This window comes from Dendrobates tinctorius, unplaced genomic scaffold, assembly GCF_039654945.1.
Source record: "Dendrobates tinctorius isolate UK_male_01 unplaced genomic scaffold, ASM3965494v1 ptg000036l, whole genome shotgun sequence".
In the NCBI taxonomy this organism is placed as follows: Eukaryota; Metazoa; Chordata; class Amphibia; order Anura; family Dendrobatidae; genus Dendrobates; species Dendrobates tinctorius.
In genome coordinates this window covers 42152611-42170180 of record NW_027361704.1, presented here as the reverse complement: position 1 = coordinate 42170180, position 17570 = coordinate 42152611, and the positions used below count along the sequence as shown (strand labels likewise).

Genomic DNA, 17570 nt, shown 5'->3' with positions numbered 1-17570 from the left:
CACATTATGCCTTCCTACTGAACATTTATGAGAGTGGAAGATAAAATGGAACACCAACCTGGAAATCAATGCTTAAATTAAGCAAAAAATATTTAATTTCCTTACTGATTTAGGCTGTGTGATCCTGAAACAGTCAGTCTTGTACAATTCCTGCAGAGAACATAAGGGGTTAATGCTGCTCAGATGGTGGGCTGGGGTTAGTGTCCTTGTGCAGAGGGGAGAGGCTCCTGCTGAAGTCAGTTACAGGACAGTGAGGAGGAGTGGGCATAATATATATTTTACAGTATGAGACCAAGTAGGACCAAGATAATGTACATGACTAAGGGAGGAAGTGCTGGAATATTACTTATTAATTTTGTGTGCAGTTTTCATGTTTAGTATGCGTATAACTACACAAACTGAGTAGGTGAGTTTAGAGATTTGCAGTATGCCCTAGCCTAGTGATGGCAAACCTTTTAGAGACAGTGCCCAAACGGCAACCCAAACCCATGTATTATCAGAAAGTGCCAACACAGTAATTTAACCTGAGGCAGACACCACAGAAGACTTGCAAAATACGCACATACACAAACACACTCTGCCCCCCTGAAAAATACACACACTGCCCCTCTACAAAAAACACATACCACACGCGCGTACACACACACTGCCCCTCTGCAAAATACACATACCACACGCGCGCACACACACACTGCCCCTCTGCAAAATACATACACACTGCGTCTTCACAATATATACACGTATACCCACTACCCACTGAATAAATCAGCCCCCCATCGCCACACACCTCTTTGTCAAAACTGTGCCCTTCACAATGATACATTTAATGGTCAGCTCCTCCTGGAGCTCTCCCCAGTGCCCACGCTGTCTCTGCTCCTCTGCGGCCCCGGAGCAGGCAGCAGTATGATGAGGTCAGTAACGTGATGATGTCATCACACTGCTGCACATCGGACCCAGGCATGACAGGCGCTCCTCTGCCCCTGTTCCGGCCCAGCACTGTTCAAATGTCCTTGTGTCTTTTAGACTTGAATACATTTGAGCAAGAGAAGGGATTGGCGTGTGTGCACGGTGGCGGGCATTGCATGCATGGCCACAGAGAGGGCTCTGCATGCCTCCTCTGACACTTGTGCCATAGGTTCGTCACCACTGCCCTAGCCTAATCTGTTTTACATAGTGCAGTAATCGTAGAAGCGTTCATAAAAATGCCCATTCCCGCCATGCCACCCATCACTTGGCAAACAAGTTTGGATTTTTTATCCTGATAAATCATCTGTTGGCAGCACACTGTACGTGTAAAAGGGATGTGCTGCCGACCACACAGTGCCTTGTGTGGAACACAACAATCATTGGCAATTGGCCGATTTCAACCCATGAACGTATAATCATGGGAGAAAGGTTGAACTTGATGGACCTAGGCCTTTTTTCAATCTATGTAACAATCCAAAGCCTCATTCAGGCATCCATGTCACACTGGGCACAGACCGTAATTCGTGGACTAGCCACGGGTCTCCTAGCATGAGGCTGGCAAGTTCACGTCAGGAAATCACGTTTAGGCTGGCGTCACACTTGGAAGTGCAATGCGAGAAACTCACGCCTCAATAACCGGCACTGCCGCCGGCACTCGGGACCGTAGTGTGTGGCTGCATGTCTTTCTATGCAGCTGAACACTCTGGTCTGAGTGCCGGTGGCAGTGCTGGGTGTTGATAAGAGACTCGTGCGAGTTTCTCGCATTGCTCTCGCAAGTGTGACCCCCAGCCTTACATTCTGCGTCATGGGTTTTCAATTCCGGTCATTGCAAATGACACGATGCCAACTTCCTCTTCTTTTGTATTGTTTTGGTTTTTTACTTGTTACTCAGTTTGTTTTTCATTTTAACATTTTTTCCATCTTCTTTTTTTCTTTGTGATCCTTTGATCACTTACATAATACACTGCACTATCTACGCTTGCACCGGTCATGTGGTGGTGGTGGGTAATGGACTGCCATGTTTCCTCTTTCCTGGTATACTGTTTAGATGCCATAGTCACGATTAACTGCAGCATCTAAGCGTGGCGCAGACACCGCTCTTGTGCACATATAGTACTCCAGTAGACACACAATACACAGCGTCTTCCCGCTATCTGCCGCTTGTGTCGGCTTTGCTGTCTATCCAGGAGAGTGGTCTCTTTATTGGTCCTGCCTTCTGTTGGTGACCTGGGGTGACGGTGTGTGACTTGCTTATTACAAGGTTTGTTTGCTCTTTCCTAATAGAAAATGATGCGTCCGGTGGCGAATAACAGCGTGGCTTTTTGTGGAAGCAGCAAGTCTTCCTGCCTGGGTCAAGACAGCATGAGAAGTGTGGAGCAATTTGGCTTGTATGCCACGCAGCCAAGTAAATACAGCCATACTGTGAGCCACAAGAACATCTCCTGTCAGACGCAGGAAACCATCAATGAGGCACATTTGCAGACCACGAGCGACAGGGACCTGGACACAAAAAGTGATTTAAAGAAAAAGAAGACCCTTGGCAAAGCCGGCAAACGTGGAAGGCCATCTGGCACCACCAAACTGGCAGGCTACAGAACCAGCACTGGCAGACCTCTGGGAACCACCAAAGCTGCTGGCTTTAAAACAAGTCCTGGCAGACCACTGGGCACTACCAAAGCCGCAGGATACAAAGTCAGCCCAGGGAGACCCCCAGGTAGCATCAAAGCTCTATCACGGCTTTCCAATCTAGGTTACACAAGCAACAATGCAGCTTTTCCGTACCCCACAGCGCTAAGCAGGGGACTCCATTCTGTTGTGGATACAAACGTCAAACATCCTGTCGAGTAGACGCGCGTCGCGGCTTACATGTGTGTGTGCAGGAAAACGGAGGAGGAATTCTCAAATGTTTGTATGATCACCTGGTTTATCTAAAGCTTAGACTAGACACTCTTCTCATATTCACACTTTTCCAGGAATATTTTAATCTATTTCTCTTGAGATTTTTTTTGTCCTTTTATGTGTCTCTTTGCTGGCTTGTGTAACTTATTTTGCGGCAAAAGGGGTTGCCTTTTTTTTATTAACTGTTGCATGCAGTGTTACTGTGATCTCTTTATGTAGGAACATTTATAATTGTGGCATTAACAGTTCTGTTTTCCAATGATAACAAGGCCATAAAGTAAGAACCAACTGATTAGTGGAAGGATCATACCAAATACTGTCTGGTGTAGCGTACGTTCACTTTCAGAGCCAAAAATGTAAGATACAGCTTAGATGTGTACTTGTGGCTAGACTTAAAAATATGCGCAAAATTTGGAATCTGTCATCAGGTTTTTATTTAATCTAAAAGCAGCATGATATAGGGGCAGAGACTCTTATTCCAGCGATGTATCACTTACTGGGCTGCTTCTTGCAGCTTCAATAAAATCGGTGTTTTATCAGCAGGAGATTATCACTGTAAGGGCCCATTCACATTTAGCGATGCACCAGCGATCCCGACCACGATATGACCCGGTCAGGATCGCTGGTGCATCGCTAAATGGTCGTTGGTGAGCTGCAAAACAGGCAGATCTCAGCAGCGACGCAGCAGCGGTCGTTACTTACCTGTCAGACGCGGCGATGATGACGTCCTCCGCCCACGTCAATGCGTCTCTCGTCGGCGCCAGCAGGAATCCGGCGACGAGAAATGGACCAGGCCGATCTCGCGCGATCACAGATAACCAGCGGGGGAGCCGGTCGGAGGTAAGTATCATATGTAGCGATATTGCTAGCAATATTGCTCCTGCGTCACAAAATCGGTGACGCTTTAGCGATATTGCGAGTGATATCACTATGTGTAAAGCCCCCTTAAGACTAGTTGTCTAGTGCCATGGAGTCCCGCCACCATCACGGATTAGCAGCTTCCAATCAGTGGCGTGGGCATGATTCTAAAGCTCTCAGTATTCAGAGCACTGCTAGAGCTACAGCAGCAAAAACTGTGATTTTTATCAAAACTGCACCATACAGACCAGTAAGTGACAAATTGTTGGGATCGGGGTCTCTGCCCCTATATCATGCTGATCTCAGATAAGGGCAAAAACCTGGTGACGGATTCCCTTTAAACTCTTTCCTAGCACTTTGAAAATGGAAACCAGTAAAATGCACAATGGACACAATGCACAGAGCCGTAATCATGTATCGTATATAAATCTATCTGCATTTTTAATAACTTTTTTTGCTTTATCCAGAGTAAATAATGGCAGAGATTTAGAAATGCTAGTGCAGACAAAAAAAAGCTGATGCCCATTGCCCAGAGTTGCCCAAGTAGTTTGGTTAGGAATCTGCTCCCTATGGCATCTGCCTTGCATGCTTTTTGCACTAGTCCTTCACGCATCTCATCAATGGAGAGGTCCATTATATCAAATGGCCAGTCAAAGACAATAGGCGCTAGCTTCTCGGCACTCTAAAATCAATTAAAGGTGATGTGGACAGCGTGGCTCCTCCTGTACCGCGACCTCAGAGCAATATAATAAGACCATGGAAGTGTTGTCAGTTACAGGAGGACACAAGGGCTTACTTTAATCAGCCCCTTTATCATTTAACAGATGTGGGTACAGTAGCGACGCGCTAATAAAAGGTACACTGGTACTAAAAAGTTTGAGAATTCTTTGAATTTTTTACTTTCTGCATTAAATTGGTCTGAAAAGTGTGATAAAAAGATAATGAAGGGTAATTTTCCTTTGGTTTCTCAGGATTGTTAGACACAGGTCACATAGGCGTTGCACAGAAAGACTCTCTATTGCGCTGGTGTCATACAAGGGTTTCCCAATCAGCTTTTTTTTTAAAATTTTTTTATTTTAGGTCGTAACTTAATTGAAAGTAGCCTAAATAAATAAATATATATATATATATATATATATATATTTTTTAACTTTAGAAGGCTATTGTCCTCTTGAACATAGATGCGAGTTCCATCAGACATTTATCTTGAGAGCAGGGCCCCATCACAAGCCACCGGGAATTGGCAGGGCTTTGTTTGTGTGCAGCTCTCATTCGTTTGTATCGGAGCTGCCATGTCTGCGTTCTGTAGATAAATGTGATATATCTATGTCCGAGATGGGACAACCCCTTTAACCAGTCACAAGTCAACTTCCATTGATTCTTCCATTGGCTGTCAAGACATTTTCTTGAACATTTTTGCTATTACAACTTGAAGCGTCACTCCAGCATTTTTTTTTAATTTTATCGCTGGAGTGGTGCTTCTAATCTAAGGTCCCTGCCCCTATTCTCATACCTACCAGACACCGACTTCACCTTCCATCGCCGATGCTCCTGTTGTCTCCAGCAGGTTGTGACCTGCTTGATCATTCCAGTGGAGCGAGACGGAGGTCACTTTTCAATGCAAGTCGGAGATCCTTGTTCTGGCTCTCACATATCAAATTAAATTAAGAGCTTGTGACTAGTAATGAGCGAGTATACTCGTTACTTGAGAATTCCCGAGCATGCTCAGGTGACCTCCGAGTATTTTGGCGTGCTCGGAGATTTAGTTTCTGTCTCTGTAGCTGCATGATTTGCGGCTGCTAGACAGCCTGAGCACATGGGAGGATTGCCTGTTTGTTAGGTAATCCCCACATGTATTCAGGCTGGCTAGCAGCCGCATATCATGCAGCTATAGAGACAGAAACTAAATGTCCGAGCACGCCAAAATACTCGGAGATCACCTGAGCATGCTCAGGAAATCTCGAGTAACGAGTATACTCGCTCATCACTGCTTGTGACTGTTACATCTGACTTCCGGCCAGTCAGGTTGCTGTCACAAGATGGGGCTGTGGGGCCACTAAAAGGTAAAGACGCCGGCTGATAAGTGTAAGGGACCTTAGATTGGGAAAACAAAACCCAACTGGAGTGGCGCTTTGTTTCATCTGGACAGCTTGCGTTACAGTCCAGAAGTAGGATATAAATTGGGTGAACTCACATTTCGGAGCTGATAATCCTAGAGGGTCACATACTTTTTTTTTTACATGTAGATGAATATTTGCACAAATTTTAAGTCAAATTAGTGTAGAAGTTGGCCAGCGCTGTATTCCTAGGCATGCACCGTTATGCCTGTGGCCACTTTCCCAGTCCCGTGACAGACCAGTGTGAATGATTGTGTTACTCCATCTACCATGAGCTGATTGGTGTTTTTGATAAAGGATTTTCTTTTTGGATTAAGAATGCGTATCATGCTTTTCTTACTAGGGAAAAAGCAGCAAGCCTTCATGTGTGCCAGCAGTGATGCATAGGACACAATGCTCTGGACTTCCAGTTGTTCATGTGCACAGTCTGGACCTTTGTCGCGTCACATGCAACTAAGGCAACGCGCGTTCCGACCTCACTCACGGATCATACTCAGTAGTTCTGCCTGACTGGACGTCGTCTTTGTTTTCTCACCTTCTGGCAGCTGAATGGATTCCGAGCTTTGCTGCATCTTTCCCCTGAAAGAGTCTGTTGTCCTCATATCTCAGTCATTGGGAATACAACCCCCATCATTGTGCTGTGAGCATTATTTATAACAAGTATGCATCATGATGGGGACTCGGAGGAATAGTTTTAATGGCTCTTTTTTTTATTTATTTTTTTTGTCTGTGAAGCTGTTTTTATCAAAAATGACCATTTTTTTCCATGTTATTGTAAAATCTATTGACCTATTATTGTATTAGGCTCAGCACTTCTCTACTAAAGGGTCTTTTTTTAAAGTCCTTTTTATTCGTTATCATGTCTTCAAAATGGCGCACGTGGTTAATGAATTTTGCATAAAATCAAAAATATTTTTTTATTTTTGTCTTTTTTAGCCCATAAAGTTCCATGTTCTACTAAAATGTTGCAAAACTTACAGGTGTACATACAATCACTGCATTGGGCTGGAGATTATTTAATGATGTGACTTCTTAAGTTGAAATTGAATTGGCCCAAAACATTTAGAAACCCCAAACCCTTCTCCCAAAGATAAAAAAAAAACACATGCAAACAAGTATAGAGTAGATTAAAAAAAGTGCAAATTAAAAGAATAATCTCCAAATGAAAAACTGTTTAAAAACTAGACAGAAAAAAGGCACAAATACAATAATTAATTGGGCCTTTAGTGTAAGTACGGTAACTACTTATGACCCCTTTACCCATTTTTTTTTATTATAAAATGCATGCAAAAATGTAAAAAAAAAAATTTATTGCATTCTACTTTTTCCCATTTTTTTATTGTCATTTTCTGTGTTTTTTCTAGTTCTTAGAGGAACCTGTTAGAAAAATTCAAGAAAAAAACGCACCATACTTTAAGCATGAAAATATGTCACTGACCCAAAAAACAACACAAACCAAAACACGTTGTAGTATATTTTATATTTCACAAGAAACTTTATTGTAATTTGTGTGTAAGAATGCAGCTAAACATATAGTGAATACTGACGGGGGTGCCATATGTAGTTTGGTGCACCTGTAGCCAGTGACGGGGTTTGGCTGCTTAGACTTCCTTCCAAATAGTCACAGTGGCTTTCTGCTGCATTATATATGGATTGGAAATAGCTTGGTTATTAAAAATGACTGCAAAACGTATAAGCAAAGTGCATCGCACTTATAAAAACACCCACACTGTTTGTTACATGGGACTTAAAGCAGACACACCAGGAGAGCAGACAGGTGCACCTTAAAGGGAATCTATCGGTACGCTCAACTCTAGGTCATAAAAAGTTGAATGAGATGATATCTTGATATCTGCAATCCGATGTCTTATTCCAGAGATATCTACCTTTTTCATGTATGTAAACTAGTTGTTAAGAGCAATGGGCTGGACAGTAATCTGCATGACAATCTACCTCCTGAGTGCAAGTACAGCAGAGCTATGTTAGACACAATATATTCCACCAACAAGCACACATAATGGCATTTCTCATAACAATTAGTGTGCAGGATTGGAGTATAGGACACACCAACACATTTTCAAAGAAAAAGAGTAACAAAAGTGTACTTAAATTAGATTAATAATATTATTACAGAGCCGAAACGCGTGTCGGGGTTGACCGGCACATCCCCCTGGACCACCCTCTGGAGCTTTGAGCCTGCTATTTTCAACCAGGTAATACATCTATGACACCAATTAGTACACTTTGTATTGTGCGCTTATTCATGTGGTGAGGACATTTTCTCCAGTTATCTTTACCTGGTGAACTGGCTCTGTAATAATATTATTAATCTAATTTAAATTCATTTATAAAATTAATTCATTTATATAAATATTCTAGATCCATTTTTCAGCTCCTTTAGGGGCCCTAGGGATTTGTGCGGTCTATTACCAATACAGCTTCATCCCTTGCACAACCCTTCCATCTGTTCTCCACACCAAATCTATGTGTAGATCTGTTTATACTGTTTCTGTATGAATTTTAATCCATAAAGCTATTGTTTATTTAAAGATACTATCTTTCGGACTAGTACACTTTTGAAGCAGAGCTAAGGGTGGTTGCGTCCCCTATCTTTAGCATTGGGGACGCAGGCCGTGCGCAGGTATGCGTTTGCCGATGCATGCGCCCTTTTGATGGTGCGCCGACCAGCGCCAAACGCAACCTGTTGCAATTTGGTGCACTCGGCGCACCGTCAAAAGGACGCATGCGCCGCCAAATGCATACCTGCGCACGGACTGTGTCCCCAATGCTAAATATAGGGGACGCAGGTCGCATGCAACATCATTCACCCCTAGGCGGAGCTACTGGAGGAGGCGTGGCAGGGGACGGGGCTTAGCGGCGGCCATGGGCAGGCCGATGCTGCTGGAAATGCAAATGTGAAACCACCCTAAGTTAGTAAAGCAGAAGTGAACTTTGTCTCCCTACAAACATTTGCAGTATCGCTTGTCCTTTCATAATGTTGGCAGTTCTGCTGCAGTGCTGTGCCTGATTATAACTAACACAGTATAGCAAAGGTTGAGCCTTTTTTCATTTACAAACATGGCAAGCACATTTGAAGTTGCCCTCTCCCAATGCTGTTAGCCCTGCTGTCCTGTTTTCCCCCCACACTAGCTGCCTGTGACATGGAAGCTGAAGCACTGAAAGAGGACTGCACCTGGAAATGTGTTTGTAATTAGAAAAAGTTCATTTCTGCTGTACTGTGTTCTGTTTAGAGTTGATTGAATATCTTTGGTTCCCCACTTATTCGGCAAGCTATAGAGGGATACTGGCTTCCTTGATTGCACTGGCTGAACAGCTGATCACAGCTGCATGTGTGTGACTGTGTCACAGTCACGGAACATGCACGGAGAGCCCAACACATGCTGGGAACCGAAGATATTCACTCAACTCTAGTTCTGATCTCACTGCATCTCTGTGAATGATTCACTAGTATACAATGATCTTGGTGCCAACGATGTGTGAACAGTTTTACATTAAGTTTATGGTGCTGATTAAGAATATGACACAGTTTTGCCAGATTGGCTCTAGTTTCTGAGATATTTAATAATTACAGTAGAATTTTGGCTTTAAAAAGTGGCTTTTATAGCATTGTAAGTAGAGTTGAGCGAATTTGTTTGGATTCGGTCGCCGAATCTGAATTTGCCATATTAGTATCCTATTTGTGTCGAATGTATGTTTGATGATCGGTTCTGAACATATTCGGTAATTTCTACTCCCATTGACGCTAATGGCATTCGGCTGTGTTCGACGAATATTGCAAAAACATTCGCTGCCGATCGTATTCAGAACCGAATCCAAACAAATTCGCTGATCTCTAATTGTTAGCCTAGAAATTGAGATGCAAAATAATTATATGGGATATTTCATTACCTAAGACATTGATAAAGAGTCAAAAGGCCGACTAAAACCTATTGTATTTATCACACACAAGATACATTGGGGCAATTCATTATTCTCATCGATTAATTCTCAAAAACTTGAACCATTTCAGCAAAAGTAAAGGGAGTTTTGAATTCGGCAGCCTCAAAATTCCCTCAGTCTATAAAAAAAACCTTGGAAATGTTTTTTTTTTGTAGACCTGTGTTATGAGAGCAAAGTGTCACTTATCACATGGCTCACACTGGGAACACCTCCTTTCATGTAAAATAAGCTCTGGAGGCAGATTCTCAGACAGATCTGTATCCCGCACTTAGTCCTATACAGCTCATTTACAAAATCGTGGATATCTCTGGAATAAAATATCATCGCAGATAAACAAGGTATTTTATTAAGCTTCCTATGACCTGCTTGCCCATATAGACGATCCTACTGACTGATTACCTTTAACCTCTGACCAGGCTTATAGTATAATTGCTGCTTTATGTGAAGGGAAGCAATAAAATGAGTTGCTACTTTTATTGTTGCAGTACTTTAAGGGTATGTGCACACGTAGTTTTTAGTCTCTGCGGATTTTGTAGAGAAAACTGCAGGAAATCCGCAGGACAAAGTGCTGCGGTTTTTCTGCGGTTTATCTGCGGATTATCTGCGTTTTTTCTGCGGTTTTGCCCTGCGGTTTTACACCTCATAATGGATGAGGTGTAAAACCGCAGAGTTTTTGCACCAAACAATTGACATGCTGCGAATTGTAAACCGCAGCAAAACCGTGCGGAAAAAAACGCAGCATGTGCACAGCTTTTTTTTATTTCCATAGGAAAATAAAGGTACTGTACAACGCAGCAAAATCTGCTGCGTTTCTGCAGAGCCAAAAACGCTGCGGAAACGCAGCAGAATCCGCAGCGTGTGCACATACCCTGAAAGTGAGAACAGAATATGGGGACGTTTTCATTTCTCCTTAACTAAACTTGTGGCACTTAAGTCTTCATTTTATGCTAAGGTTATTATACTAGAGCCCATAACAAACCTTGGTGCCTGCAATCACAGGGTGGCTGTACAGTTTAAAAGACCTCTTAAATTGTGGCCACCGCGTACAGGAGGGAGCAATGTTCACCAAAGAACAGGACAAGGAGTGTCTTACATATATCCTTGCTGGATTCAACATATTAGATTAGTTTAAACCAAGTAGTCTCTGGACCATCTTCCAAATTCTTTAAAGAAGCTTTCCGATACATTTTTTTTTTTTTTTACTGTAACATATGATTCTACTAGTATTCTCTTATTCATTTGTTCCTTTTTGTCTGAAAATTCAAAGACTCATTCTGTTAAGTAGGGTCCTGCGATTTCAGTGACCTCCCATGCATTACACACCTTTATGTTCTTTCCAGGGGTCACATCTCAATTATGAGAACTTCCTGTATGATGAAACTGCATGAACTGCACCACTGAGGTTCATCACAAGGTGGACAAAAATGTCTATTACTGATGATGATTAGACAGCTCCTGTCACACTGTTAGAATGAAAAAGATAATCGCTTGTCCTTCATGGTCTCAGAGTTTATTTAAGGAGAATACAGAACAATCACCATGTCCTTCCAGCAGGCAGAGATGTTGGCTCTAACAGATGTTATGCTTTGTTGAACCATCATGAAATTATAGAGGTGGTCCAGCTATAGTAAAAATATCTTAAGATGTTTAAAATATATATATGTGTGTACACCTTACTATTATACTTGTATTAACAAAGGTGCAAGTCCTAGTGGCTTACTGTCTGGCATCTATTTGACACAGGAGAAAGCTTCTCGTGACATTAAGTCATACACTTGTGTGAAGAGTCCTGGCTTTCAGGTTCATCTTGTACTGCTAAGCCATCCCCCTTCTTTTTCACTGCATTGGTTGTCACTAGAGATGGTGCCAATTGATTTGCAGGACCCAATCCAGCAGCCACGTCATCAATCTGTGTCCGCAGGACAGGAGCCCTTCTATCCGCCTCTTACCCGACGGCATCCCGGATCTTCTTTTGATTAACCAGCCTGGTACGACATCAGCATCTGGCGTGATGCACATTTAACCTTGCACTAGGCTAGCTAATCAAAAGAAAAACTGGTTGCTGGCAAGTAGGAGGCGGTTCACATGGCTACTGTCCGGCAGCCGCAGGCAGTTACCGATGTGGCTGCTGAAATTAGTTCCTGCTAATTGATTTGGTTTAGCTACTGAAATAAGAAGGTGGCCAGCCCCCTTTACACACAACGCTGGTCTTGTATCCGCACAGAAAACATGTCTACTGACTCAAACCTAGGCCATCGGAACAACCCGTGGAGGTTAGATATCAGTGGTGGTTGGATAGTGATAGAATGAGTAAATTGTATATATTTTTATTTTAAAGACACCTAAAGATGTTTTTTTTTCAAGCTACATAGAGCAAGAGAACACAACAAATTCTACAAGTGGTGTTTGAGATATGCATATATGAAATCGGGAGTATGGTAGACCATCAGCTGGGGGACGCAGTGATGGAGAGTTGTGCTTCTCTAACAATAATCTTGGAGAACATGAATGGATCGAGCTTGATGAAATATTTTTTAAGCATGCCCTTTCAGTCCCTCCGCATTTCTGGCTTAGCCATTGTTTCCTTTTTTAATCATTCTGTCTGTGAATGCTGTAGAGAACTGAATAGATGCTATATCTTAAAGTATATATAACATGAGTAAAATTGCACATTCACAGATGACAACTGTGAGCACATTACCAATGTATAGTTGTACTATTATTTGGTTGGGGTCATCACTTCCTATGTTCTCGTGGAGTTGTGTGAGCTGTAAATCAGGTATGTATGTGTATAGCTTTACACTTCAGTGTATTGGGAGCTGCAATGTTTCTTTGATGGACCCATAATTGGTGAGTTACTGATCATGTCATTTTGTTGTGCATTTTGTTAATATTTTTTGTAATATACTTTTTTCCCTATTTTTAAGCTAACAGTCATTAAACATTCCCAATTATGGCTCCCGTGTCTGATGTAGTCTTTTCTTATGTACAATACCTGTATAGCCTGGACCTTGTCACATAGAGAGTTACACAAATGGACATCATTCTATCAGGGATATCATTAAGGGATTGTCCCCACCCAGTACATTATCACTGATCCAAAGGGTGGTCTAGCACCCAACGAATTCCAAAGATGGGTGTCACAACAAAGCTGTCAGGTGACCAGGGACGAGTGGCTCCTTCCCTGTCCCTAACACTAGGGGACGCTCTAGCTCACCCTACTCCCCAGGATACTTCTGAAGGTGAAGAGGCCGGGCATCCACCATTGCCTTATCTCCTGAGTAAGCCCTCCATCTGTTATCTTCCCCCACCCAGGGAAGAAGGGGTGCTACTGTGCGCTGTAGTACACCATCCTGATAAGGCAACACAAAAAAGGGTTAACAGAAAACTCCAGGCATACAAAATATTCACTCACATATAACCAAGAAATGCACAAATGAACTCCTCTCCCTCAGCCATGCTGCAAATGCTAGCTCTGACAAGGATTTGTAATAGAGCCTAGATTATAAAGGGGAAAGGAGTGGCTTGCTGAGCACAGGGATTCCCAACATAGGCAATTAACCCCTGTTCTGCCAGAAGAAATAAACATTTAAAATGAAGTGCTTTTTTTTTTCAGCGCCGAAGTAGGAGCAATCAGACACTGTGGTCTTCTGGCTCCACACTCGTGGTAACACCATGACAATGGAGATCTAAACAGCGCCTTTAGAATGGCTGCCATTGCACTGTGCCATGTCAGCTTGTGATTACTGCAGTGAATCGGCTGCATAGAGTCAACCATAGTAGTGCGGACAGGTCACTGCTACAGTGTTCACGTCATCAACACCCGTCATCACTGGGTGCTGGGATTTCTTACTTGATCAAATGTTTTCTACATGGAGTTGTTGGCAGTGTCATCCTAGTTAGGCCTCTTTCACACTTCAGTTTTTTACAATCAGTCACAATCCGCCAGGTTTTGAAAAAAACGGATCCTCAATTTTCTTTTGAGGATCCGTTTTTTTCCCCCATTGACTTTCCTTAATGGCGGATTGTGACGGATTGCCGTCCGTTGCATCCGTTTTTTTGAGGATCCGCCAAAAGTTGCTGTCCGTCACCATCCTCAAAGATTTCAAAACGGAGCTTGTAACGTTTTCCAGACACTGATTTAACCCGAAATTCTTTCTGGGTGCCGGACAAAAAACAAAGACACTCTCTCTCTCCTGCGATTCCTTTAAAATTCTTCATTTTGCGGATCCCTCAAAAAAACGGACGGGTGGCATCCGTTGTCATCAGTACTGAAACGGATCCGCCATCCGTCCTTTTGGCGGACTTTGATGCAAAAAACTGAAGTGTGAAAGAGGCCTAACCTGTGGCCAGTCTCACATAACCCCTTAGTGACAGCCAGTTTGCAGCTTAATGACCGGGCCAATTTTTACAATTCTGACCACTGTCGCTTTATAAGGTTATAACTCTGGAATGCTTTACCATATCCCGCTGATTCTGTTTTTTCGTGACATATTGTACTTCATGTTAGGGGTAAAATTTCTTCGATATGACTTGCGTTTATTTATGGAAAAAACGGAAATATGGTGGAAAATTTTGCAATTTTCTAACTTAATTTATGCCCTTAAATCAGAGAGATATGTCACACAAAATACTTAATAAATAACATTTCCTATATGTCTACTTTACATCAGCACAATTTTGGAAACAATTTTTGTTTGTTAGGACATTATAAGGGTTAAAAGTTGACCAGCGATTTCTCATTTTTACAACAAAATTTACAAAAATATTGTTAGGGACCACGTCACATTTGAAATCATTTTGAGGGGTCTATATGACAGAAAATACCCAAAAGTGACACCATTCTAAAAACTGCACCCTTCAAGGTGCTCAAAACCACATTCAAGAAGTTTGTTAACCCTTTACGTGCTTCACAGGAACTGAATCAATGCGGAAGGAAAAAATGAACATTTAACTTTTTAGGAACATTTTACTTCAGAACCAATTTTTTTTTTATTTTCACAAGTGTAAAAAGAGAAAATGAACCACAAAATTTGTTGTGCAATTTCTCCTGAGTAGGCTGATACCTCATATGTGGGGGTAAACCACTGTTTTGGGCTCATGGCAGAGCTCGGAAGGGAAGGAGCACCGATTGACTTTTTCAACGCAGAATTGGCTGGAATTGAGATCAGACACATTTGGAGACCTCCTGATGTACCTAAACAGTGGAAACCCCCCAATTCTAACTCCAACCCTAACCCCAACACACCCATAATCCCAACCCTAACCACAAACCTAATCCTAACCTTAATCCCAACCCTAATCCTAACTTTAGCCCCAACCCTAACCAAAAAAATTGTCTACCAGGACATTTTAGAGCACTTCAAGCTTTCCTCTGCCATCAAGCTTTTTGGAGATGTAAATTTCTTTCTCCAGCAGGACTTGGCACCTGTCCACACTGCCAAAGGTACCAATTCCTGGTTTAAAAACAACAGTATCACTGTGCTTGATTGGCCAGCAAAACAAATAGAGAATCTATCGGGTATTGTCAAGAGGAAGATGAGACACCAGACCCAACAATGCAGACGAGCTGAAGGCTGCTATCAAAGCAACCTAGGCTTCCATAACACCTCAGCAGTGCCACAGGCTGATCGCTTCCATGCCACGCCGCATTGATGTAGTTATTGATGCAAAAGGAGACCCGACCAAGTATTGAATGCATTTACTGAACGTACATTTCAGTAGGCCAACATTTCGGATTTTAAAATCATTTTTTCAAGCTGGTGTTATAAAGTATTCTAATTTACTGAGATAATGACGTTTGGATTTTCATTGGCTGTAAGCCATAATCATCAACATTAACAGAAATAAACACTTGAAGTAGATCACTCTGTTTGTAATGACTCTGTATAATACAGTTGTGGCCAAAAGTATTGACACCCCTGCAATTCTTTCAGATAATACTCAGTTTCTTCCTGAAAATGATTGCAAACACAAATTCTTTGGTATTATTATCTTCATTTAATTTGTCTTAAATGAAAAAAACACAAAAGAGAATGAAGCAAAAAGCAAAACATTGATCATCACACAAAACTCCAAAAATGGGCCAGACAAAAGTATTGGCACCCTCAGCCTAATACTTGGTTGCACAACCTTTAGCCAAAATAACTGCGACCAACCGCTTCCGGTAACCATCAATGAGTTTCTTACAATGCTCTGCTGGAATTTTAGACCATTCTTTGGCAAACTGCTCCAGGTCCCTAATATTTGAAGGGTGCCTTCTCCAAACTGCCATTTTTAGATCTCTCCACAGGTATTCTATGGGATTCAGGTCTGGACTCATTGCTGGCCACCTTAGAAGTCTCCAGTGCTTTCTCTCAAACCATTTTCTAGGGCTTTTTGAAGTGTGTTTTGGGTCATTGTCCTGCTGGAAGACCCCTGACCTCTGAGGGAGACCCAGCTATCTCACACTGGGCCCTATATTATGCTGCAAAATTTGTTGGTAGTCTTCTGACTTCATAATGCCATGCACACGGTCAAGCAGTCCAGTGCCAGAGGCCGCAAAGCAACCCCAAAACTTCAGGGAACCTCCGCCATGTTTGACTGTAGGGACCGTGTTCTTTTCTTTGAATGCCTCTTTTTTTTCTCCTGTAAACTCTATGTTGATGCCTTTGCCCAAAAAGCTCTACTTTTGTCTCATCTGACCAGAGAACATTCTTCCAAAACATTTTTGGCTTTTTCAGTAAGTTTTGGCAAACTCCAGCCTGGCTTTTTTATGTCTCGGGGTAAGAAGTGGGGTCTTCCTGGGTCTCCTACCATACAGTCCCTTTTCATTCAGACGCCGACGGATAGTACGGGTTGACACTGTTGTACCCTCGGACTGCAGGGCAGCTTGAACTTGTTTGGATGTTAGTCGAGGTTCTTTATCCAACATCCGCATAATCTTGCGCTGAAATCTCTTGTCAATTTTTCTTTTCCGTCCACATCTAGGGAGGTTAGCCACAGTGCCATGGGCTTTAAACTTCTTGATGACACTGCGCACGGAAGACACAGGAACATTCAGGTCTTTGGAGATGGACTTGTAGCCTTGAGATTGCTCATGCTTCCTCACAATTTGGTTTCTCAAGTTCTCAGACAGTTCTTTGGTCTTCTTTCTTTTCTCCATGCTCAATGTGGTACACACAAGGACACAGGACAGAGGTTGAGCCAACTTTAATCCATGTCAACTGGCTGCAAGTGTGATTTAGTTATTGCCAACACCTGTTAGGTGCCATAGGTAAGTTACAGGTGCTGTTAATTACACAAATTAGAGAAGCATCACAGGGCCAATACTTTTCTCCACCCTCTTTTTTATGTTTGGTGTGGAATTATATCAAATTTGGCTTTAGGACAATTCTGTTTGTGTTTTTTCATTTAAGACAAATTAAATGAAGATAATAACAAAGAATTTGTGTTTTTGCACTCATTTTCAGGAAGAAACTGAGTATTATCTGACAGAATTGCAGGGGTGTCAATACTTTTGGCCACAACTGTATATGAGTTTCACTTTTTGTATTGAAGAACTGAAATAAACTAACTTTTTGATGATATTCTAATTTTGTGAGATGCACCTGAACAATAAACGGGGGTATACTCAGGACTAGAGAACAGGAGAAGGACTTAGGTATTCTGGTTACAAGTAAGCTGAGCAGCAGTACTCGGTGTCAAGCAGCAGCCACAAGAACAAACAAGATTTTAAGGTGTATAAAAAGAGAAAATCCTGTGATCCAAATATTACCTCTCTGTAAATCA

At 42.2% G+C, this 17570-nt stretch overlaps 1 protein-coding gene across 4 annotated transcripts in view; it reads left to right on the top strand.

Moving 5' to 3' along the window:
• CUNH5orf24 (chromosome unknown C5orf24 homolog) overlaps positions 1 to 12756 on the top strand; it is a 62590-nt gene extending 49834 nt beyond the window's left edge. For 3 of the 4 annotated variants that reach the window (XM_073573812.1, XM_073573813.1, XM_073573811.1), the window contains exon 3: positions 2251 to 4597. In XM_073573812.1, coding sequence (XP_073429913.1) covers positions 2251 to 2814 — 564 coding nt within the window. In that variant the 3' untranslated portion in view covers positions 2815 to 4597. Of the gene's footprint in view, positions 1 to 2250; positions 4598 to 6183 lie in introns of those variants that run through there. The other variant, XM_073573815.1, reaches the window with a different exon arrangement.
• Positions 12757 to 17570: the final 4814 nt, after the last annotated feature.